Source organism: Dermochelys coriacea, chromosome 22 (assembly GCF_009764565.3).
Source record: "Dermochelys coriacea isolate rDerCor1 chromosome 22, rDerCor1.pri.v4, whole genome shotgun sequence".
Lineage (NCBI taxonomy): Eukaryota > Metazoa > Chordata > Testudines > Dermochelyidae > Dermochelys > Dermochelys coriacea.
The window spans coordinates 11409348-11434162 of record NC_050089.1 but is presented as its reverse complement, the minus strand read 5'-3'; the positions used below and the strand labels follow the sequence as shown (position 1 = coordinate 11434162).

Genomic DNA, 24815 nt, shown 5'->3' with positions numbered 1-24815 from the left:
GCACCCATGGAGTTGGTGCCTATGCTTCCATCCATTGTCTTTTCCATTCAGTAGAATATTCTACGCAGTTTTGCTGGGTTGTCTTTTCTCTCGCCTGCTTCCCATGTGGCACTGAGTTGACTGTTTTTTTACTGGAGAAATGCATCTTCTGCAATTGATCTTCCTCTCTTTCTTTCTGCATCTTCTGTTCTTTCTCATTTTCCCAGGTCCCTCATTTTAAAGTTGCCCCAGAGGAATTCCTCAAGTTCCAGTTCCAGCGATTCACCACCTTGAACCTCCACCCCAGCAACACCGACATCAGCGTGGCCGTAGCTGGGATCCTGAACTTCTTTAATTGCACCACTGCCTGCCTCATCTGTGCCAAAGCTGAATGTAAGTGGCCCTGGTTTGTGTTAACCCCCTGCTGCTTCCACTTGCTTCTCATTTTATCCCCTTCCCACATCTGTTTCCTCTCTCTGCTATGTAAAAATGCCTCTAGGGTCTAAGCACTGGTTAATGAAATCCCACCGGCAAAGCTGGTGTCAATTGCTGGAGGCCTGTGCTTTTCTCTGATTATAGTGGCCTAAAATAATCCATTTCACTAATGACGGGGTCTTTCCTGTCCGGGGCAAGAAGGGAACTTGGTGAAATCAGAGGCGAGTGAGAGGCCTGCAGCTGGAGGTCCACATTTAGAACCAAGTCCAGATATTTCCAGCAGCAGTTTGTGAGAGATGGGGCTGGGGGGAAGGACATTGGCTGCCTTTTGGTTTCATAGAGAGCGTTTTAGCTGATGGATGGGTTTCCATAACTGAAAAAGCCTGAGATCAGTTTCTGATAAAGCACGATTTGGAAATGCGTCTTTCTGAGACTTGTGTGCAGTCTGTGACCTAAACCAAGTGCACGCTGGATTTTGCTAATGTCCAGCCCATTCTATGCAATCCTGGGTGCTGACTTACTCACTTGCGCATGATTCTGCCGCCATGCATGCCCCAGTAATTGCACAGCGGTAAGCCTGCCTGATAACTTCTACGCACATTAGGCCTCCCTCCTCCACTGGTTTTGTGCTCCAGTGTAACGCCATTGACATCCTGGGATTCACTCCCGATTTAGACTGGAGTCAGCGAGAGGGGAATTGGGCCCCATGTGTTTTGATGTTAGCATGCAGGCATGTAGATCTGGGTGGTTACTGACATGTGCATCTCTGAGCATGAGCACAGGCCTTATAAATCTGACTTTTGTGTACAATGCGGATGGGCCCATACTAGATCTCTGGGTCCGAACACCCACCCACAAACCGGGGAGAAGTTCAGATCCAAACTCTGCAGCTTTGGCTCATCTCTGCTGCACACAGGTAGACACACTTGTGTACACAAGCACACAACACCCATTTTTATGCATGCACCATCCTTTCGCTGCCGTGCCCTCACATGCTTGGGTCTTTTCAGGACATATCATTAAGATTGCAGCTAACCTCACCAGAAGTCAGGACATGACATGGTTAAGAGTTCCCATTAGCACGTGGGTATTTTCTTTTCAAAGTGGTAGCTGGATGCATTAGGGCTAAAGTGTTCCTGTATCAAGGAGCCTGCTGTAGGGTGTGGTGAAGAGGTGCACTGCCCTAGTGGGTTTCAGAGTAGCAGCCGTGTTAGTCTGTATTCGCAAAAAGAAAAGGAGTACTTGTGGCACCTTAGAGACTAACAAATTTATTAGAACATAAGCTTTCGTGAGCTACAGCTCACTTCATCGGATGCAAGTGAGCTGTAGCTCACGAAAGCTTATGCTCTAATAAATTTGTTAGTCTCTAAGGTGCCACAAGTACTCCTTTTCTTTTTGCCCTAGTGGGAGCTCCAGGGGACACTGTGCATCACTTAGCCAGGCACAAGGCCTTCTGGAAGCAGCCTAGTGCCAGCAAAATGTAAGCGAGCAGCCTGGATCTGTCCTTGCATTCAGGAGAGCAATAGGACTTCCAATCTGACCAGCTCCGGCATGGATGCCAAAAGGGTCCTTGTGCCCACTTCCCAAATTGTGCACTTGCTGAGGGCCAGATCCTCAGGTGGTGTAAATCAGCAAAATCACCATTGACTCCAGTTTATTCCAGCTGAGGATCTGGCCCAAGGTGTGCAACGACACTGCATTGATGTTACTGCCGCAGCCTTAACTCTGGTATTTTTTTACTCTGACTTTTCTGGCTATACCTTTAACATTGCCATGAACCTATTTTTCATAACATCTTTTTTATACCTCATGTGCAGCTTTTCCTTATCTCCACCCCCCGGCAACACACAGTGCGATGCACACACACTCGGGAACACATGGACCCATAACTGGGGATCTGACTGCACCTGCCCATCCACAAGCTGACACACTCAGGTGCCTCCCACTTAATTCAGTCCCTGGTTAATTTGATCCTTCATTTAACTGGATCGAAGAATCTGAGGAACGAAATGGCTTGTGTTAAATAATTCAATGACCACCCTTAATTGAATCAATCCAGATAGCTTTATTCAGGAACTGCTGGATAATTCAATTGCTGGCTCCAGGAAGTTACCCCTTAGGGCAAGTGTGACATTTAGCCACAAGCCCTGAGTAGGAGGAGCCCTGTCCCAGGCCCAGAGGAGTCCAGGAGAGAAGGTGCCTCATGCAACTACAACTCCCGCATCCTGCTCTTTGCACTAGCCTTTATGCTGGCACAGAGGACAGGAATGGACCATAGTCCTGCTCCGTGGGGGAAAGCAGAAATCAGCACCCCAAGCACAGAGACTGCTATTGGCCACCTTAGAGACTAACAAATTTATTAGAGCATAAGCTTTCATGAGCTATGAAGTGAGCTGTAGCTCACGAAAGCTTATGCTCTAATAAATTTGTTAGTCTCTAAGGTGCCACAAGTCCTCCTTTTCTTTTTGCGAATACAGACTAACACGGCTGCTACTCTGAAATCAGCTATTGGCCACTGTCCTTGAGCAAGGGCATGGGAGAGTGGGGCTGTTTGCATCCCCCTTTCTGGCCGAGCCAGGACCGCACACAATCTGGCCATTAATTGATAAGGAAATTCCATTTTGAGGGACAATGTTGTTTGTTTTGGTGCGATAGCTAGAAACTCAAGCCCAAGAAGCAGAGAGTCTGAGCTGTTTGATTTGACGCAGGACTGTGTGACAGGACTCCTGGGTTCTGTTCTTAGTCTTGCTACTGACTCTCACTGCGACCCTGGAAAAGTCTCGGCTGTGGGCCAGTTGTCACCTATGCTGGAGTGAACAGAAATTAACTCTCTCTTGCAGTCCATGTTGTTACGCCAGTGCAAAACCAGTGCACTCGGGAGCAGACTCTGGCACCGTGACTCCGTTTCCCCATCTCAGAGAGGCTGCAAGGGATAATTCACCCTAACCTGGAAGGCGCTGCATGTTTTTAGAAAACCCGCTGCAAATAGGACACAACTCCAGCTCCGATCTGTCGTGGGTAGAGATCGCAGTTGCTATCACAATCTCGACCATGTGTTGTACAAGCTGTGATCTGCACCCTGGCAGTGGGAGGGAAAACAAGGCAAGCTGCTTAATTCAGTCCAAGAACCAGGGGTGGCTCAAAGCAAAGGAGAAGGCCACATTTGGCCAATTAAAAATAAAGGGGGGGAGGAGTGGTATGTGAAAAAATAGTTGGCTTGAAACAACTCCTCCCCACCCCCCACCGAAATCATTTGGAATCAACTTAAAACAAATTTTTTTCAAGTTTTTGTTTTAACAACAATTTACAGGGTGCAGGGGGGAAGAAGGCTTTCCGTTCGAATTGACCAGCATTTTTTTAGCTCGGTCGTTTCAGGCCCCAGACTGAAAACTCTATTATTCACTGTCGTATTCCTAAGTCCCACTCACCGGCTTTAGCCACAAGAGCAGCGATACTCAGACGGTGGTTCGCGAGGCACAAGTGGCTCTTTACTGTGTCTCCTTGCAGCACATGACGTTAAAACATTGGTTAATAATTAAATCACACAATCGGGAGGCTTTCACTACATTATTAACCACTTGTAGTTGATAAAATAATAATACTATATATAAAAAATAAATATTTCCCCTCGTACTGTTTAAATCTGAATCTCTAGTACTATTAAAAAAAGAAAAGGAGTACTTGTGGCACCTTAGAGACTAACACATTTATTTGAGCATAAGCTTTCGTGAGCTACAGCTCACTTCATCACTCTAGGCCACCCAGCAAGTGCTGGGAGTAGACAGCTTCTCTCCTCGCTGCTGGGCTAGTGCCCTTTCCGCCAGCCCGCACTGCCTCCCGTCATTGTGTGATTAGCCTTGCCACTGAAGCCGGCAGGGAGGGGTGTCCGTGGAATTCTCATAACCTACGGCTGCTCCTTGCAGGAAGAGTTTAAATGTTTCCTGGTGGTCTTGGTGTTGCACTGTAGATGCCCAGTGACTGTTGTTCTGTAAACAGCCAGTGCCCTCCTATGAGAGTCCCCCTGCTATGCTTTGGGGGAGTGGGGGGGCGGGGATGTTGTTCATTTACTGGGCTAGGAATCGGGAGGTGGGGGTTCTAGTCCTGTGTGATGATGGCTAAGTTATTTCTCCTCTCTGGGTATCAGATTCCCCATCTGCCACATGGGGCTAATGACACTGACCAACCTCAGAGGGGAGTTGTGGGCCAAATCCGGTCATTGAGACAATGGATTGTCTTGTTTTTAAGGCACCAGCGTGAGACTCAGAAGGCCTGGGTTCAATTCCTGGCTCCACGTGTGACCTTGGGCAAGAATCTCTCTGAGCCTCGCTTTCCTGTACCTGTGAAATGGTGGTGATAATCTTTCCTTTGTCCTGCCTATGCTGCACATCTCTCTGGGCAGGGGGTGGTCTCTGACTGTAACTTTGTATGATTCCAAGCACTCGGGGGCCACGATCTCAGTTAAAGCCTCCTGTCACGACTGCAATGCTAATAATACAAAATAATTCATGTTTGCTTTAGGAACGCCTTCCAAAGAAATAACACACCCAGGGGTTCCCAGTAGTCTTGGGATTATCCTCCCGTGACTCCATTCCAGCTTTTGAGATTTAAAGTACTGGGGCATCAGTTAATGAGACAGAGGTCTGCTCACCACCAGACCACTGGTTTAAAATCAGCTCAGGTTGGTAGCCGCAGCTTGGGTACTTGCATCCAGTTTTGCTCATTCAGAAAGATGGGGGGAGGGAGGGGTCCTCCTCAATGTCCTTTTCTTAAACAAGAGAAATGCAAAATTGCCATGAAACTGGACCACTTTTAGAAAGACAGAGGAAACACAAAAGCCTCCTTTTCTGAGGGCTTAATGGAATCGTGGTGAGTGAAGGTGCTTCTCAAATCTTTCTCATGTGAGCGCCAGTTCAGAGTTTGCCTAAATAATAGCAGAGTAGTTTTATTTGTACCCTTTCCCCCAACCTGTGTCTGGCTTGTCTATAGATTGTAAACTCTCTGAGGCCGTGACCATCTACTACTCTATGCCGGTAGGATGAGACCCTATTCTTGGCTGGCCTTTAGGCATGACCGCAATAAACGTGATTAATAATAACCAACAGTTATTGCTGGAAGTGTCTCTGCTCCTTGGTAGGAAAGGAGATTGCAGGTGAGGAGAAAATTAAACTATGCAGAGATCTGGCACAAAACTTAGACAACACTTAGGTCCCACTTAAACCCATAAAATAACAGGTGGCATATAGGTCCTCTTAGAATTTCACCCTCCATGCAGAAATAGACTAGGAAGTTAATTTCATCCCAGAGAAATCCTGCTGACTGCAGTTGCTTTAGTCCCCAGATGAGTTCCTCCTGGATTAAGGAGGAAAGGCAGGGGGCACTACATGGTAAAGAGCTCAGTGCATGCACACTGGTTTGCTGAAAAACCTCTCCGTGAATGAGACTCCACTCATCTAGGCTTTATCTCTTTAATGCATCGCTTTGTTGCCTTTTGTAAAGAGTTAGGCATTCTTGAGAGCAGCACTCTCCCTCTTGATTGCATTGCATTGTCCCGCCTTGTATTGCTTCCCCAGACCTTGACTTTCTGTGTGAATAAACTGTTGAGTGCCGTCAAAATGACATTTAGTTGAAGAGTTGAGTGCTGGGCTCGAAGCACAAGAACGGTGAGAGTACGTCTACACTGCAAACAAAAAACAATCCTGTGGCAGCAAGAGTCAGAGCCAGGTCAATTGACTTGGGTTCACGGGACTCAACGCTACAGTTCCAAAAATATTATTGTAGACATTCCCACTTGGGCTGGAGTTCAAGCTCTGAAACCAAGTGAGAGAGGTCAGCCTCAGAGCCTGAGTTTCAGCCCAAGTGGGAATGTCTGCATGGCTATTTTTCATCCTGTACCGCAAGCCCCAGTCAGTTGAGCCAGGCTCGGAGACTCAGGGCCACAGGTTTATTTATTTATTACAGGGTAGACTTACTCTGAGTGCCCCTCTGACTGCCAGGGCACTGGCCTTAAGCTCTGGGTTTGGGATCTGTTCCTTGTTCTCTTCCTTTGGAGGGATGCTGGTAGTTAACTAGTCCAGTTTCCGTTTGTTTAATTCCTCCTTTGAAAAAAGCTAACCAAACAAACTCCTCCCTTTCCATCTCAATATAGGGCCGGATGCCACATAATCTTTCATCATGCCAGGAGTTTTACTGGCTTCATTGCATACATGAGAGTTTGCCAAATCAGGGCTTTGGATCGTAAGGTATTTGGGCTAGGGACATTCTTGTTGTTGTTATTTATATGACAGAAGTGCCAAAAAGCACAGAGGCAGAGTGAGACAACCACTGCTCCAAAGAACTTATAGTGTGAATTAATGATGCTCAGACTGTGGCTCTCTAATGTGTCTCCTGCAGCTCTTTGCAGCACATGATATTAAAACACTGTGTGATTTAATTATTAACTAGTCCAAGTTATTAATCAATCAGGATGCTTTTACTATATGATTAACCAATTAAGTTATCAACTTGCACTAAGTTATTAACTTGTATGCTGTCAGAATCTATATAACAACTAAATCTTTTCCCTGTCATTCGCACTACTGTGGCTCTTTTGGGTAATGTTGATCGCTAATTTGGCTCCTGAACTGCTGAAGTCTGAGTATCACTGGTCTAAATAGAGAAGACCAAAAAAAAAAAAAGTGGGAAGACGAGCAGAGAAGTGATCTGAGATGGGAATAGAATCAAGGTCTCCAGAGACCAAGCCCAGAGCCCCACCCACTAGACCACACTGCCATTCTACCGTGTCCTCTTATTTCTCTGTAAATGCCTAGAATGCATTTGGTTGTTGTGTTGGTCTGTGGCCATGTTGGATATTAGAGCAGTAAGGTGGGCAAGGTAATATCCTTTATTGGACTAATTTCTGTTGGTGAGAGAGACGAGCTTTCGAGCTCCACAGAGCTCTTCTGCAGAATACATTTGGTAGTTTATTATTATTATTTGTGCTGGGGTAGCACTTTGAAGGCCCAGTCTGGGATCAAGGCCCAGTGTGCTTGAGCTATACACACACAGAATGACAAGCCCCCTCCCGAAAAAAGCTTTATAAAGAATTACCTTCAGAAAGGCCCGGTGTCAAGATGATCTTCCTTCTGAGAGAGGGCTGCAGGCTGTTCCGTCAGATGGCCACAGAGAGTTACAAATTGCTCCGTCCCTTCCCCTCCCCTGCTGGTTGTGGCTTCTTCGCTTTGCAGCATGTTGCTACACCATTTGTCCAATAGGTTTGCAAAGGACTGGTTCCTCTGGGAAAGGATAGCTGTTGTCATGGGTGGGCTACTCTTGATTCAAAAGTTCTGTTTGTGTTTCTTTTATTTGAAGGCCTTTTAAACCTAGAGAAGTTGCTTCGTCAGTTCCTTATCTCGAAGGACACCCTCTCAGTCCGGATGCTGGATGACAGCGGGGATCCTACCCCACTCTTAAAAGAAATCAGAGACGACAAAACCTCCACCATCATTGTACATGCGAATGCCTCCATGTCTCACATCGTCCTCCAGAAGGTAGGCAGCGGTGAAATTACAGCTTTGTAAACTGCCTTGCTTCCACCAAATGATCCTTCTGCATGCGCATTGTATGGTTCCGTAGCTTAAAAACTCCTACCATGCAGCTGAAAATTATCTACGCTACAGGGAGATTTCCACTGATCGATGCTGAGGTCCTGGGAACAACAGTTTGCTCACTGCCTCCGGGATTCTAGCTGTAGAACAAATAGATTAAATACTCCGAGTGCATGCCCCAGAGGTGTCACGGTGCCAAACTCTTAGTGCTCCTATTGGCTTTGAGCAGGGGTAGCTCAGCTCTTTTGAAAGTCAGTCTGCCGACGGTGTGGACTCTCTTTTCTGAGTACATCTCTGTTGTGTTTCTCTGTCTAGTTATTTTTTACCAGATTATGTTTGTTTATTTTATTGTCTCCTGTACAGTTGTTGTGTTTGTTTTGAGAGTTTGATTTAATCGGAGCATTGAATCCAGTTTGGGCTTCCACTTTAGTGCAGTTCTCCAGAGCCTGTATGGAACGGGAGGCTTTTTAGCCAATTATCAGATGAAATAAATATAAGTTCTGGCTCCATAGATTCATCTCTCAGTATACCAATGGGCCTAGACGAGGGATTCCTGGCAGTGTAGAAGGTGTGGTAGTATGGAGTCAATCATCTGAGTCTAAGGAATCTAATCCAAAGGCCATTGGAGCCAGTGGGACTCTCCATTGGTTTCAGTGAGTTTTGGATCAGGGCCATGATGCTGTTTGTCATTTTCACTCCTAGAACAGAATGCATGTTTTCTAGGCCTGGTGTATTAGCCTCGTGATATCCTGTACAACTGTCAGTCCTACTGGCTGTACAACTACATGCTAGTTTCCACAAAGAATCTTGTCCACAAGGAAACCATGTGCCACGGTACCATCCTACCAGAGTTGGTGAGACTTTGTATGACAGCCGCCATCTTGGCTGACTCATCAGGGATTGAAGTGGGGACCTCCAGGGCTAAAAGCATAAGCTGCTACAGCTTGAGCTAAAGAACCCAGGCTCCCATGCTGCAGCTGTAACAGACTCAGATGCGCTGTCAATCAGCACAGGGGGACACCTGTAGCGCATGCTCTCTAGTCAGTTATGTTTCCAGCTCGACCGGAAATAGTTTTCCCATCCCAGGAAAATTTCCACAATTTCGGAAAATGTCCCCATCCTGAATCGGGATGAAAAGTTGACATCTCAAACATTTTTGTGGATCAAAATGTGGAGAAAAAACTTAGATTGGGTCAGTCCCAACATTTTGTTTTGATTTTGACCTTTCAATTATTTATTAGATTCCCCCCCCACAATTCACTTAAATTTCAAAATGATACATCATTTCGAACTGAAAAAAGGAATTTTTCATTTTAAAAATGAGGAAAGGGGACATTTTGACACTTTTCCCAAAACGGGAACTTCGTCGAAGCTGACCCTTTCCCGCGGAACGTTTCGGTTTCCACAAATTGGTATTTTCCAAACAAAAAAACATTAGATTGAAAAATTCCTGACCAACTCAGGCTCCCTTTGCTTTACTACTATGGTGAAAAAAATACGAATGTTGCCTTGGGGGATGCAAAGAAACAGTGGCAGAATTTCAATTGTAGATAGCTACTCTTGGGACGTGAGGCATGATGGCTGATGTGCGTCCCCTCGCTAATCTTTGCTGGTACAGATGCCAGACTTTGGTCCAGAGGCTGACGTTAGACTAAGACTGCTAATAGAGGCTGCACTGTCGCAAGTGACGCCAGCTGGATTTCTTATCAATTCATTCCAATATCGTTTTAATTGCACATGTAAATACAACATAGTAGTTTTCACTGAGGAACAACTTTCCTTTTTTGATTTTTGTTATTTCACTAACCCCTCTGAAGCTTCTTATGTGCGGGAAATCAAAGAAGAGGGTTCAGGTTGGGGTGGATTTGTAAATTTATTTATAAATTTCATCTCTGAGTTAATAAAGAATTTGAATGAGCTCGCTCACTGTTGAGGGCTAGCCCCTCAGCCTGTTGCCATAGTAATTTTCCACAGCCAGAGCACAGGGGCTTTTTAGACACACGCTCTCTCCCTTCCCATCACTGGGGGATTCTCAGGCCATGACTGATGAAGATGTCAAAGACTGAAAAGATTTTGCAGTAATTCAATAACATTTAATGCAGTCGCCCTATGGGAGGTTTCCAAGGGGAAAGGGAAATGAACACCGCTCTTATGATTTCTGAACTTCTTGCAACTGGTGAAACTGGAAGTTATTTCTCTGTATACTGGGAGAGAAAGCAGAACAATGGGTGAAGATAATGATGATAAAACAGTTTCCTTCTTTGGGCTCAATCCAAACAGAGAGACTGACATTAATTGTAAAAGACTTTGGATCAAACTCTGTATTACCAGCCCTTTCTTGGGCTCTGCTACCTTTGGACAATGAGGCAGAAGCTACAACCTCTCATATATTCCCCTCCCCATATGGTCTAGAGACACATGGTTGCTTCTTATATAGCCAGCCTGCCCCAGCTTTGCCAATATGTATGTTAAATGGATGAGATCAAAGGAGGAAAGGAGACAGCTTGTTGCTTTCTTTGATTTTCTTCCCTTGAAATCCCACTTGCTGATTTCAGAGTAGGTCACAGGGAAAGCAGACATTGCTGCTCTCCCCAGACAGTGAAAACTGTGATGTGCAGCAGTCAGAAGATGAGAGGCACTGATCTGGTGGTGGTCAGAGCACATTGCCGGAGGATCTAATCTTCTCTCTGCTACTGACTTGCTGTGTTCTAGGGCAAGTTACGTTCTCACAGTCTCCCTTTCCCAACCTGTAAAAGACAGGGTGTCCTATTGATCTGTGTCATTGAGGTGTCTGTGCAGATTAGCTGCTTAATGTCTGTAAAGCACTTCCTAGTTCTTGGGACGGGATTTTTAAAGCACTCAACCTTGGCTGAATTCTGCTCCCACAGAAGTCAATGGTATGTCAATGTCGGGGGAGTAGAGGTTGTCCAGAGTGTTTTGAGGCTTTTATCCTAACATGTTGTGCATAAGTGCTAAGTGGTGTTGGCGTTAAAGTTCCTCTGATTCCCCCCCCCCCCCCCGTCTTTCTGTACTTCATTTTCCAGCTTTCAGCTTATCAGCAAAGGGTCCCAGCAAATAGCTACCAGGCCAGAAAATCTCCTTTTCATTTTCCCTGCAGAGGATGCATCGCACCAGCTGTTCATGCATCAGTGGAGGCTGTAGATTTGTTATGTTCATCAAGATCAATAAAAGTGATGAGGGTTAGAAAACATGACCTGCAAGGAAAGGTTGAAAGAAATGTTTCGTTTAGAGAAGAGAAGGCTAAAGGGGACATAATAATGGTCTTCAAATATGTGAAGGGCTGTTATAAAAAGGATGGTGATTAATTGTCCTCCAGGTCCACTGAGAGTAGGACCAGATGTAATTGGCGTGATCTGCAGCAAGGAAGATTTAGATTAGATAGTAGGAAAAACTTTCTAATTCTAAGGGTAGTTAAGCTCTGGAATAGGCTTCCCAGGGAGGTTGTGGAATCCCCGTCACTGGAGATTTTTAAGTACTCGTGAAACAAACACATGTCATGAATAGTGTAGGTATAATTAATCCTGCTTTAGCACAGCGGGGTACGCTAGATAATCTCTTGAGGTCCCTTCCGGCCCTACATTGCTGTTTCTTTGATCACAGGCATCTGTCTGAGAAAGGGGAGTGGGAAAAGCAGTGAGGGCTCCTCCATGGTGAAGGCAGGGAGCAGCATTGTCTGCCTTGCTTTGAATCTTTACCTATTGCTGGTTAGTGAGGCCAAGAGCTCCACCTCGTTTGTATCTGTTTCATCCCCCCACTTCCTGACACCATCAACCTCCAGCTGGGGGGCAGATAAAATAAGGGAAGTGGAGGAGCTCCCCAAAAATAATTTGGGATGATCTGCACATTGCAAATTCACATTCAATGGTTGGACCATTACAGTGCAGAACAAATAATGGATTTAACTGAAACTGGAAGAGGAGTGAAACTGACAGGGGAACCAAGCCACCTGATACAAGAGGATGAAAAGTGCCACCAGAATTATTTTTCAGCAGTGCCTCTTTACTTTACCCAACAATACATTGCTGTCTATTCCTTCCCTTACAGATTGTCCGTGCACACAAATTGTACTGCTTTAACTCTACTGATATAGCTAACCTCATGCAATCCCACCTAGTGTGGATACAGTAATGCCAGTATAAAGATTCTGTTCCATATGGGAACGGAAATATGCTGTACTGGTACAAGGCACTTTTTATACTGGTATAACTGTGTCTACATTAGGGGTTGTACCAGTAGAAATATCATGATTTTTTTTTTAAAACTTACCTCCCTTGCCAATATAGTTACACTGGTACCAACTCTGTGTGTAGACCAGCCCTGATATTAGAATTGAATCTTGTAAAGACCACAATCTGGGTTTAATCTTCAACACGTCATCTGGCAACTGGGGACTGTTAAAACCATTCTTACTAGTAGTTTATGCAAATGGTCCTATTTCGATTGTTATGTCTTCCTTCCTGGTTCCCTTTGTCTTTATTCACCTGTGATGAATTGTCTAAATCCTGGGTTAGAGCTAGATGTAAGGAGGAATCCTCTGTCCTTCATTATGCATGAGGTTGAATTAGATGGTCAAAATGATCTGGGATTTAAAAAAATCAATACATCTTTGGGTTGTTTGTTTATACAATGGGGCCAGTTTGGGTCCATAGGCACTACTGAAATAGAACTAAGTAATACTTCATAATAACCTGCAACTTCCATTAACTTCAGTGGGAGCTGCAACTGCTTAGCCCCTCTGAAAAAGTAGATCCCCGTCTTTATTTTAATAGGCCAAACGGTGCTTCTGAGTGCTACCCTTTATGGCTTTTAAAAGGACAACAGAGTCCTTCATGCAAAGTGATAGATATGAAAAGAAAATCTGATACAGGCTCCCCCAGTACTGCTGCTGAGATGGAAGAATGTCACACTCCAGCCTAATCTCCTTTCCTCTCCTTCACAGGCAGCTGAACTGGGAATGGCGTCAGCCTATTACACGTATATCTTCACTAATCTGGTAAGACTGTTTTCTCAGCTCCTCTCCCCTGCATTTAGTGTCATGTTAATGGCAGCACCCCTGCTCCGTCTTGGTGGTGTTTGGTGGAACCACAAGCTCAGGGGGGTGGAGGAGGATTTATAAAGTTGGGGAGAGATGCTGGGGAGATCTAAACCAAGACCTTGCTCTGACGTGTGTGCAGTGAAAAAGGCTTAATACACCAGTGGCACCGATTCTGTAGAATGGGAAACAGGCACCATCAGTCCATAGACACAAACACTAAGGGGGCTCTCATACTCCATACACTGAGACGTACGGCTCTTTAGAACCAGTAACAGAGACACCTGATTTCCTGATGGGGAAAGCTGGGCTCTAACCACAAGACCATCCCTCCTCCCCTGGATGAGCTGGGATAAAGAGGTGTTAGGGGTAGGTAAAAGCATAATTTACAGCTTAGGTCCTAATCGAAGGACCTGATCCAAAGCCTTAGAAGATAATGGGAGCCTTTGCGCTGATTTCAATGGGCTTTGGATGAGACTCTAATCAACTGATCCTGCAACACCTACTTACCCAGTGTGACTACTTGCATGAACAAGGACTTCTTGTGTGAGTAAAGGCTGCAGGCTTTAAATGCAGCCACAGGCTTTGGTAGCGTAAACTCAGAGCTGAAAGTTAAACCATCCCTTAAAGAAACTTTCCATTGGCCCATCTGCGATTCTCAAGGATGGAAATTAAATTAAAAAAAAAAAGATGGCAAATCTAAAAAAACCAAACCAAACCAAATCAACCACGTTTTCCTGAGGCGGAAATACTCCGTAACAAATTTGGGTTGGATTCTCAACTGGCGGAAGTCAGCCCAGAGCCATATCACCATCCCAGTTCACGCCACGTGAAGCTCTAGCTTGGGCGAAAGGGGAGCAGGCTGTTGCAGTAGCCAGAGAGAGGGCTGCAGAGTCACACACAGAGAGGGATTTCAGACATATGTCTGTGTGTTACAAGGGGGAGTGACTGTGTGCATTATGAGGAGAGGGAGATGGAATGCATGTGTGAGACAAGAAGGGGATTGTGTGAATGCAACAGGTGGAGAGGGTATATTTTGTAACGTGGCTGATTGGAGTTAGCTTCACAGCTCCTGTTATCACTAATGGACATCATGTGGCTAGATTCCCATGCACTGTGCTAAATAAGAGGCAGTGGGTTTAAGTAAATGCAGGGGGTAAGCCAGGCTAAAATGCTCTACCCTCTAGCGGGTCTTGAAAACAAGCTGCCAAGCAGGGTGCGGGATAGCTCAGAAGAGCCCAGACACCTATCAAGTAGGGATGATTTAGGGATAATGAAATCTATCCTATCTTGATGCAGGGGGATGGACCAGATGATTAACTGGAGGTGCCTTCCAGCCCATATGATTCTCTGATTCTATAATTTCTATGAATATTTATGCCTGGGTGCATGAGTGCCAGGAAAGTCGAGAGCTGAAGCGTGCTGTGTGTCTATGTATTTGGGTGGGAGACAGACGGAAACAGATGGAGCCAAGAGTGTAGGAAGGGTGATCCAAACGTAGGAGAGAGAGAATGAAATGGATGGGTGACAACACTGAGAGCAAGGGGGGAGTGATGTGAAGAGCTGGAGTGTGAAAGGAGGTGTCAGAAAGAGAGAAATTCCACACAGTCTCCCTCCCTGCGCTAATATAATTCCAGTTCATGCTCAGAGTCCACTCCATCGTTCCTAACCTTAGTCAATACCGTTCCACTGTGGACTAGTCCATTTGGTCCTAGTCCTAATTAATTTAATATAAATGACTGGCAACTGGGTGAGTAGTAAAAAAGCCCTACTAGAGCTCAGCCGGTAACATAAATCTTGAGTGCAGAGCCCAAGCTGCTAGGATCCTCAAATGTCGGGTTACTTTATATTCTGGTGGTGGTGGTTCCATATTGTGATTTCTAGTCCAAGGGTTCCTCCTTCCAGTGAGCATTCTTTTATGTATCATCACACCAAGATGACTTGAAGAAGATCAGAGCCATATTGTGCTAGGTGCTGTACATACACGCAGTGAGAGATAGTCCCGGCTCCTGACTCTTCCCCTTAGTTCCTAATCCAAACAAGCTGATGCAATTGTGTCCCCGTTCCAAGAATTATCATTCCTATCAGTCTCCAATCCCAACAATGGGTGTTTTAATTGTTTCTCAAACCCAACAACTATCAGTCCCCCAACCCCAGTTGGTTCTGAGGCCTGATGGGCATCAGGCTCAGTTAGTTCCCAGTGCTCTTGAGCATCAGTAGGGCTGGCTCTTAATCCCGGTCAGTATCATTTGGTTCCTGGTCCCTGCTGACAACCATTGTATTTTGCTTTCGATGCCAACTGGTATCAGCACATCTGATTCCCAAGATCTGGGATTATCACTTAGTCTGTTATCAGTACTGGGTGTAAAGTACCAGCTCTATAAGAGGGGGGGCCTCTGCTTCTCCTATAGCTCCATCTAATGGGTAAGGAGCAGGAGGTGTTGTGAGACAGTCCTCAGTCTAGATATGATTGCCAGGCAGAGGAGGCCCTGTTGGGCTGCTCCTATATCAAGGCTGAGAGCTGCCTGAGCCTCAAGACCCCAACAAAAATGGGGTTGGATTGTGTGTGCAGGTATCATCCCTGTGTGGTCTGTCATTCCAAGTAACCTGTGTCCCAGGAAGCCAGGGTATGGCAAATGTGAAAAAGAACGACCCGCTTGTGTTCCCATCACAGAGCGGCCAAGAAGCTCATCCCGTTGCCACAAGTTGGCCTGGATGTTAAATCTAGTTGGACTGTGGGTTGTCTGTCAATCCTACAGACTGCCAGGATGGAGCGAATCAGCCCTACTGTGCCCTCACTACAGGAGGGTAACAAGCTGATTAATTCTTAACCCCAGCAAATCCAGTTGGTTTCAGAGGACTGAGATCCAGAGTTAGTTCTTGGTTGTAGGGAACCCAAGCCAGAATGAAGACGACCAGGGAAACCCCCCACCCAGCTCAGTTGATTCCATTGATTCCCCATTCTCATGAGTTAACTCTTCAGGCCATTGTGAAATCTACTGAATTCTAGACTGTCTGGTTCCAAAAGCTAATACTGTTCCAATGCTGTACTAAGGGATTAAAATTTCCTAGTAGATCTAGTTCTCCCACAACTAGTATGCAACCCGATTAAACATAAACTCATCCTCACTATTTCTAACAGAAGCTGTGTTGCCAAATAGTTAGAGCACAAGCCTGGGTTTCTATTCCTAGCTCTTTCAGTGACTTTGTGTGTGATCTTGGGCACGTCTCTTTAACAGCTATGTGCCTCAGTTTCTCCATCTGTAAATGGGGAGAATAATTCCTGCCTCATAGGATGTGTTGTGAGGCTTAATTTATTAGTGTTTATAAGCACCCTGAGGTTCCCTGAGAGAAAGTGCAATATATTATTACCAGAGCTATTGTTATGGAAGTCTACACCCCCAAATTGTGTATGTTAAGCGGTTCTTGATGTGAGCCCTGCTGTATGCAATGGTCCATGGTAATATTCAGTAGAGATGGGCCTAAATCAAACCCCTCATATCATCCCCACCCAGTGTATCTGTCTCATTCACCTATCACATCCTGTGACATAGAATCATAGAAGATTAGGTTTGGAAGAGACCTCAGGAGGTCATCTAGTCCAACTCCCTGCTCAAAGCAGGACCAACCCCAACTAAATCATGTAGCTCTCTCGGGATGAGATTGTTGACTTTGTTACTTGTCTCCTAGCACAGTTGGGACCTGATGCTTGACTGGGGCTTGTAGATGTTACCATGATACAAATAATAAATTATCTGTGTCTGTACAGTGCCTAGCACAATGGGGTCCTGGTCTGTGACTGGAACTCCTGTGGGCTACCACAATACAAAAAATGAAGAACACCTCTGAATTTGCATGAGGGGCAGTTCAGGTTTTGACTCTTGATCTGGATCTGAAGTTTTCAACTGAAGCCAGTTTCTCTAACCCAGTTTAGAGCGATAGGTTAGAAAGAAGAGAATCCTAGAGCCATGCTTGAGATCAATGAAGAAAAGCATCTATTTACTCCAGTTTATTTTTCCACTTTGTTAAAAAGACCAGCTCTCCATAGAGTTGACTGGATTTTTGACAGGGATCATTAAGAAGAAGGGTGATGCTGGGCGAAACCTGGGCAGATGGAAGAGATATTTAAGGAAATTAGTAATATTTAAATGGGAATGAGAGATGGAAGTGAGCAATTTAAACTAATAAATCCGGAGGGATTATCAAGCCGCTAATGAACCCACTGCGGTTTTGCAATCACTGCCTAATAGAAAAGATAAAATCACTGTGAACTGCTCTCTGGGAGAGCAGGCAGAAAGACAGTTTAAATGGAGGAAGAACCTGCCAAACGAGGAACTGACAGTACATGTAGTTAAAGGCATGGATATGAAACTAATAGGAGCTGGAGAAAATAGTCGGATGTAAGAGAAAGGACGGGGGGGTTGGAGTCTGAGTTAAACACAGGCAGGAGGAACTGGAGGGTGTATCTCCAGGCATTAAGCTCATTACAACAAGAGCTTCCTGAACAATGGGCAGTTACGCACCTCTATATTATTTCTTTTCTCCTCTGGGGCACCGGATGGAGGCAGGTTGCTGGGACTTGACAGCTTTCACACAGAGCGGCTCCAGTGGGGAGGCTGGCTGCTACATATAATGATCAGTGATTCACAGAGCTTAAACTCTACTAATTAGTCAATTCAGCAGGGAGGAAGCTTGGCATGTGAAAGCAAATGCCAACCTCCGGCAGAGGGATCTTCCAGCCCTTTGTGCATTTACATATAGGCTGAGGGCTGGATGCAAGGGCTCTGAAGTGAATACCTATAGAATAACTTATGGGTAGCTGTGAATTCATTATTGGCTTTCTCTAGTGAACCACGGGGTAAACATTTTCTTTGTCATCGTGAGGAGTTTGGCCACACTTTCGGCCAGGAATCAGAATAAATCTAATGAAAGAGAGTTTGTGTAGCACTTTTCATCCATAGATCTCCAAGGAGGGTATTGTCATCCCTGCTTTTCAGATGGGGAAACTGAGGCACAGTGAGGGGAAATGAAGCCCTAGAGCAGCTCAGTGATAGTGCTAGGAATGGAACCTACGTCTCTATTGATTCCTGGTCCCATTCCGTCTTTTTGAACCACACTCTGTCCTCCACCCCAGCCTGGGGGGAAATTTTAAATTGTCTGTGGCTATCTTGTCAAGGGAGAGGAGGGCGGCCTTAAAAATAGTCATCTGGGCTGGCCCAGGAACATTAAGGCTCTCAGGAAGCACTCTTTTTTGTAAGTAGAAGTCCTCTCCAGTAGCCTTGTACAGATTGTCCCCTCTCCTCACTAGCTCATGAGGTGTTATACACTGCTAGGTTTTTCACCATCCACCCAGAGGTGGCGGCATTTCAGTGGTGCTCTGTGCATATGTACAAATTTGCCAAGCACTTTGATTTCTTCCGGGATGAAAAGTGACCATGTAAATGTAAAAAAGAGAAAAAACAGGGAGTAGAGCCAAAGCCCAGTGCTGGAGCCTATGGCAGCTTCACATACTTACAAACAACACCCACGCATACACACATTCCCACGCTTCTGAAAGATACAGGGCTAGCCTGTGCATTTAGGCACATCTCTTAAGAGGGTGTGTAATCTACGTTGTCCTGGGAGTGGTCCCAACAGCAATGGCATCTCAGAGACACAAACACACATGCCCCCTTTGTCTTCCCTCTTGTAGCTAGTTGCTGCTAACTCAATAGCAGGTGCCGATGCCATTCTCTTACCTGGTTGCGCTGGCTGGCTGGGGATAAAATTCCACTCCTTCCCCCTATCACTCACCACCCATGTGTTCCAGGAGCAGAAAGTAAGCAGGCACATAGTACCTATTTATCTGTGTGCATCCAGACCCATGTAGCTCCTGCAGGGGCACATAGGGGAGAGAGGCCTTACTCCTTCCTGAGTGCTTATGTGGATATGCTGGCCAAGTCCCAGTCTAGTCCATAGCGACTAAAATTCCTAATTGAAAAAATTTCTTTGGCAGAGAAACTTGACTTGATAACCATTTGGGGGGAGGAAATGTAGACATGGTGGCATTTGATTTATAATAATAATAAGGATGATGCATAGAATTGCAGATAAGCTACCATGAATTGCAAGGAAATAATTGCATGTCCTAGCCCTAGAAATATTTGAAACCACCAGAGCAGATCACGAGAGGCTTTGGATGTCTTCAAAATCCTATGATGGAATTAATTCTTTGTAGCTCATTAATTCCATGTAGCTTGTTGTTGTTTTGCCCTTTTTTAAAATATGGACCCGAGGCTGGATTTAAATTTCAAAATATTTATAAGGGAGATTAGATGGAAATAATTGAAACTATTAAAATTACTAGTACAAGAGGGAAGGTATGAAGGAATTTTAGCAGTGCCTGGAGTCAGACAGTATATTCTTTGTATGTTGTTGTGTTCTCTGACAGTATTGTGTCCTGTTGCTGTGCCATGATAACTGCTGCTTTGTTCCATTGTCAGAGCTGGCGTAAATCTGTGAAGGTTTTTTCAGTGAAGGGAAAAGATTCTTCTATATAAAGGGTGAGATTGTGATAGCTACCTAATTGGCTTGGATGCCCAGTTAGAAATGAATGGGAATCTAGTGGATAAATCCCGTAGACAAATTCAAAAAATTTCAGCTTTAGTTTGTAAATCACTTTATCTCCACTTATGTTTATCTCATGCCTGCCTCCTGAAGGCTCATAAAGTGGTGTGGTGAATTAGGGTACTGGACTGGGAGTGAAGAGACTAGATTTTTATTCCTGGATCTGTCACTGACCTGCTATGTGACTTTGGGCAAGTTATTTCACCTCTCACTGCCTCTGTTTCCCCTCCCACTCTTTGTCTGTCATGTCTATTTAGGCTGTTAACTCCTTGGGGTGAGGACTGAATCTTGCTACACATTTGTCCGGTGCCTTGCATGACGGGGCCCTGATCTTAGTTGGGGCAACTTAGCTCTGCTGTGATACAAATAATAAAAAAGATGATGGGCCTGAACCAAATTGATATAAACATCCTTCCAAATTTGAATTTTGCAGAGGCAATCTCTAATTCGTGTATTTGGGTGGAGTTCATTCCGGTGCCAAGGGTCCAGGTACAAGGCCCTTTATACCATTTAAACTTTTCTCTATGTTAGGGTCTTGGGTCGGCACTCTGACCCGGGGTGAATTTCACCCATTGGGATTAAGAATGACAATTCAGTTAAAATACAAGTGGCCCAAAGCATCATTTAGGATGCAGAGGAACTTGAGGCTTGCCATATCCAATCACATCATTGGTGCCTCCAATCCAGTCTCCAAGGAGAGTGTAAGAAAGTTTCTCGTGGACAATTATAGAAGAGTCAGCCCATGGAGGAAGCTCTCTGTACCCCTTACTGGTTCAATATATCTGATCTTAATTTTGCTGAGGTTTGAAAAGTATTTAACTTGTTTCCCCAAATTTGTTTAATTTGGCAGTGGCCTCACGACTTCCCATTCCCGGTCCAAAGAAGAAATGTCGGGGTGCCATCAGAGTGAGACACTTCTCTCCAGACTTAGGGCCTGATGAAAAGATCCTGATTGGGAATTTCCAGGCTGACTCAGAGATTTAGACACAACTCCCATTCATTTTAATGGGGAGGGTGTCCAAATCCCTTAATGCCTTTGAAAAATCTTAGTCCCCCTTCTCCTATTTCAAGTCTCAGTTCTACAGACACAAAAGGACCTAATTCGTCCTGGGTGCGACTCCATTAAATTCAGTGGAGTTGCACCAGGGACTTGCTTTTGATCTCAAGGGGTCTGTAGTGTTTGGATGAACTTTTGAAAAGGATTGGAAGTTTTGGATTCTGTTCTGCTTAGAAATTCTGGAACTTTTGAGATCCACCTGTCAATAAAGATGATGACCCCAAGAAACCCTACTTTTGAAGGTCATTAAGACTACAACTCTCAGAATGCTCAATTGACCCAATATGTCTGAATGAACCCATAGGGGAAAAAGCAAAAATTCATCATTCAAATGACTTTCTTCTGCTGGGGAAATTGATTTTTTACTTGTGGTTTATTATACCATTATTGACTCAGTCAATATATTGTAAGCGAATTGAGCCGTTCAAAAAAGCCATAACGCATTTAGCATAATCCTGTACACTTTAGTGACCAAATAAATATGCTTTTTAGAGCAACTTAGAAATGATTAACAGGCTCAGCAATTCAGCATTTATGGACCCTGAAGGCAACAAAATCCACAGCAGGGAGAGCATCAAATTCCAAAGGCAGGTCTTCTCCTGGTGTTACACCTAACATAGGAGAGGACTAACATGCTTTCATTGGTAAGGGTGCCCCAGGTTTAGGAGGGACTGACTATCTTAAGGGACAAAGCTGTGCAATATTCAAGTGTCCCATTCATAAAATCAACCCGTAGCCACACACAAAAGGCTGGTGTAATTACATTGGTGTCTGGTGTGTCCATTTGTTCATTTTCATAGATTGTGGAGTGGGGGTGTAGTGGGGCATCTGCCCCACTCCATGAGAAAAAGGTCTGGAACAGGCTAGAGAGGCTGCGCAGATCGGCAACCAATCAGCAAGGACATGTGGGGTACCAGTCAGGGCCAGGCTGAGCCCTATATAAAGGCTGCAGCAGAGAGCAGAGGGCAGTCTCTCCCTGACTAGTAAGGAAGGAGTACTGGCTCCTGAGATAAGGAGGTAGCACCTTGGACAGAGCGGTGGTGGTCAGGCTTGGGAGAGCAGAGGAAAGCTTTGGCCCATTACCTGCCAAGCTGCAGCCCCTGCTAAAAATGGTCAAGAAGGTACAAGGGCCAAAGGGGAAGTGGCCCAGGGAAGATAGGCAGACAAGAGGAGAGAAGGAGGGCAGAGAGAGGCTGCCGCTAGAGGGTCCCTGGGTCAGGACCGAGAGTAGCGAGCAGGCCTGGGTTCTCTCCCCTGTCCCCTTACACTGCACCTGGCTGCGGAGGAGTGTGGCCGATACAGGCTGCAACTTGCCCCTGAGGTGAGGGGCTAAACTTTGGGTTGTGGTTGGCCACTGAGCCGGGGCAAGCCAAAGGACTGCTGTTACCCCCCACCCCCGCCCCCAGAAGGGGGTGAGAATGGAGTAGTGGGCACTACTGGAGGGCAGTGTCCTGAAGAGGACACTGTGGTCCAGAGAGCGACACGTTACCCGGTGGTCAACACAAACAGCAGAGCAGACAACGGGTGAGACACCACCCGTAGAGGGCACTCCAGAGCTGGACAGAGCCAATTCCAGGAGGCACCATGGTGGTGAGCACACCTTGCTACAGAGGGGCATAGAATCACAGAAACATAGGACTGGAAGGGACCTCAAGAAGTAATCAAGTCCATCCTCTTGCACTAAAATGGGAATACTAATAATGGAAATTTCCCCACTTCATTAACTTCAGCTGTTGTAAATCATCAGTGAAGTCAATAGAGGTATTCCAGTTTACACTAGCTGAGGATCTGGCCCCATGTTGGTAAAGTACCTTCAGATCCTTGCATAAAAACTGCTATGTAACTTCAAAGTATAAATTGTTAGACCAAATCCTGAGGTCCTTACTCGGCTTTTACTTGGGCAAAACTGCTATTGAGATCAATTGGAGTTTTGCCTCAATGAAGATGGAGTAAGGAATTCAGGATCTGAGCCATTATTAAATACCCTTCCAGGCCCCCATTCCTTCCCCCACATACACAAACAGAAAGACAAAAAGAAAGAGGTGAATATGTTCTGGCCCCGCAGGGCAGATCCCCAGTTGGAGGAAATCAGCCTAGCGCCACTGAAGTCAATGAGCCAGATCCACAGCTGGGGTAGATCAGAGTGATTCCACTGAAGGCACTGGAATTTGGCTAATTTATGCCTGCTGGGGATCTGTCCCATAATTAGGGCCCTATGAAATTCATGGTCCATTTTGGTCAATTTCACAGTCATAGGCTTTTAAAAACAGTAAATTTCATGATTTCAGCTATTTAAATCTGAAATGTCATGGTGTTATTATTGTAGGGCTCTGACCCAAAAAGGAGTGTGGGGGGGTCCACAAGGTTATTGTAGGGGGGGTTGCGGTACGGCTATCCTTACTTCTGCACTGCTGCTGGTGGCGGCGCTGCCTTCGGAGCTGGGCAGCTGGGGAGCGGCGGCTGCTGGCTGGGAGCCCAGCGCTGAAGGCCAAGCCACTGCCATCAGCAACGCAGAAGTAAGGATGGCCTGGTACGGTGTTGCCACCCTTACTTCTGCACTGCTGACTGCAGAGCTGGGCCCTCAGTCAGCAGCCGCAGCTCTCTGGCCACCTAGCTCTACAGGCAGCAGCGCAGAAGTAAGGGTGGCAACACCATGATCCCCCTAAAATAATCTTGTGACCGCCCCTGCAACTCCCTTTGGGGTCAGGACCCCCAATTTGAGAAACGCTGGTCTCCCCCTTGAAATCTGTATAGCATATGGGAAAAGCACACAAAAAGCAGATTTCACAGGGGCCGGGGCTGGAGGGGGAGACCAGATTTCACAGTCTGTGACACGTTTTCCATGGCCATGAACTTGGAAAGGCTCTACCCATAATTTAATCTTAGACCCAGGCAGCAGCAGCATTTGAGGACCGTTTGGAGGCTACCAATTCAATGAAGCCCTTACAGTAATCAGTAGGGGAAGACACACTCGTGTGTGTCAAGGTCTCAGTGTCACTGCAATCAAAAAGAACAAATCCTGGCAATTCTTCCCAGGGTGAGAGGCGACCCTGTTACTTTGCTTCCCCAGGTGACTTGGTTTATTAAAAACATGGTAAGAATTTCGCAAAGGAGCGAGATTCTGTGCGCGCAAAGGGGACGCAGAACAATATTGCCAGCCAAATTAACAGAAGTGGAAGGCACTCAATAGCTGACACACAGAAACTAACAATAGCAAACTGTCCTTCTCAGCATTAAGAGATGAGCAATTACCAGAAGCCAATCACTGATGTGAAATCAGCAGCGTGACAATGCAGATAAATCTCAAGGCTTCTGAGCCTTGAGTTTAAAATACGTGTACCTATCGTTGGGTTATTATAATAGCAATAATACTCTTGCCTAATGTCTTTCAACCAAGACTCTTGAACCTCTTTGTAAATATTAATTAAGTCTCTCAACTCCCCTGTGAGCTAGGTGAGTATTGGGGAAATTGGGCAACAGAGAGAGTAGAGGTGATTTGATCAAGGTCACGCAGCCCAGGCTGGGAACGGAATCCAGGTGTCCTGATTCCTGGTCCGCCCACCTAAGCACTGCTCCCTCTCACTGTTAGTGTTAACCCATTGTACCTGGAACTTGTGGTAAGGAGGGGGTGCATATCTTAAACAGGAATTGGTTAAAAAAAAATTCCAAGACCATGATCAATCTTGATCAGCGTTACACTGAGGCAGTGTGTGCAGTGGCTAGAGAAGACCTGAAATTGACTCTCTTGCTCCATCCTTGGTTCTGCCATTGGGAACGTGCACAAGTCATTTAGGGCCAGAACCCCAAAGATATTTAGGCTCCTATCTTCCGTTGATTTCTATGGAAGGTAGGAGCCTAAATTCCTTTGCGGCTCTGGACATTAGGCTCCGATTCAGTAAAGCATTTACCCACGTGTTTAAGTTTCATTTGTGATTTAACAGACCCGTTTCCAATCATGTTTGGGGCGAAGCAAAGATTTGCCTCGCTCCTAGCCTTTTTTGTTTAGTCTTCACTGCGATGCTAAAGGACGCCCTCCATGGTTCTTCAAACAGCATCTTTCTATGCTTTCGCACTGTCTAGCTCTTTAATCTCTCTAAACTGC

General features: G+C 45.5%; 1 protein-coding gene across 5 annotated transcripts in view; it reads left to right on the top strand.

Annotated features, from left to right (window-relative positions):
* Positions 1–24815, top strand: part of GRIK4 (glutamate ionotropic receptor kainate type subunit 4) — a 294856-nt gene that overhangs the window by 197541 nt on the left and 72500 nt on the right. For all 5 annotated transcript variants that reach the window (XR_006276691.1, XM_038380428.2, XM_043501059.1 and 2 more), the window contains exons 5-7: positions 207–372; positions 7762–7940; positions 12958–13011. Coding sequence is in view for 4 of the 5 variants with exons in the window: in XM_038380428.2 (XP_038236356.1) it covers positions 207–372; positions 7762–7940; positions 12958–13011 (399 nt within the window). In the remaining variant the exon portion in view is untranslated. The remainder of the gene's footprint in view (positions 1–206; positions 373–7761; positions 7941–12957; positions 13012–24815) is intronic.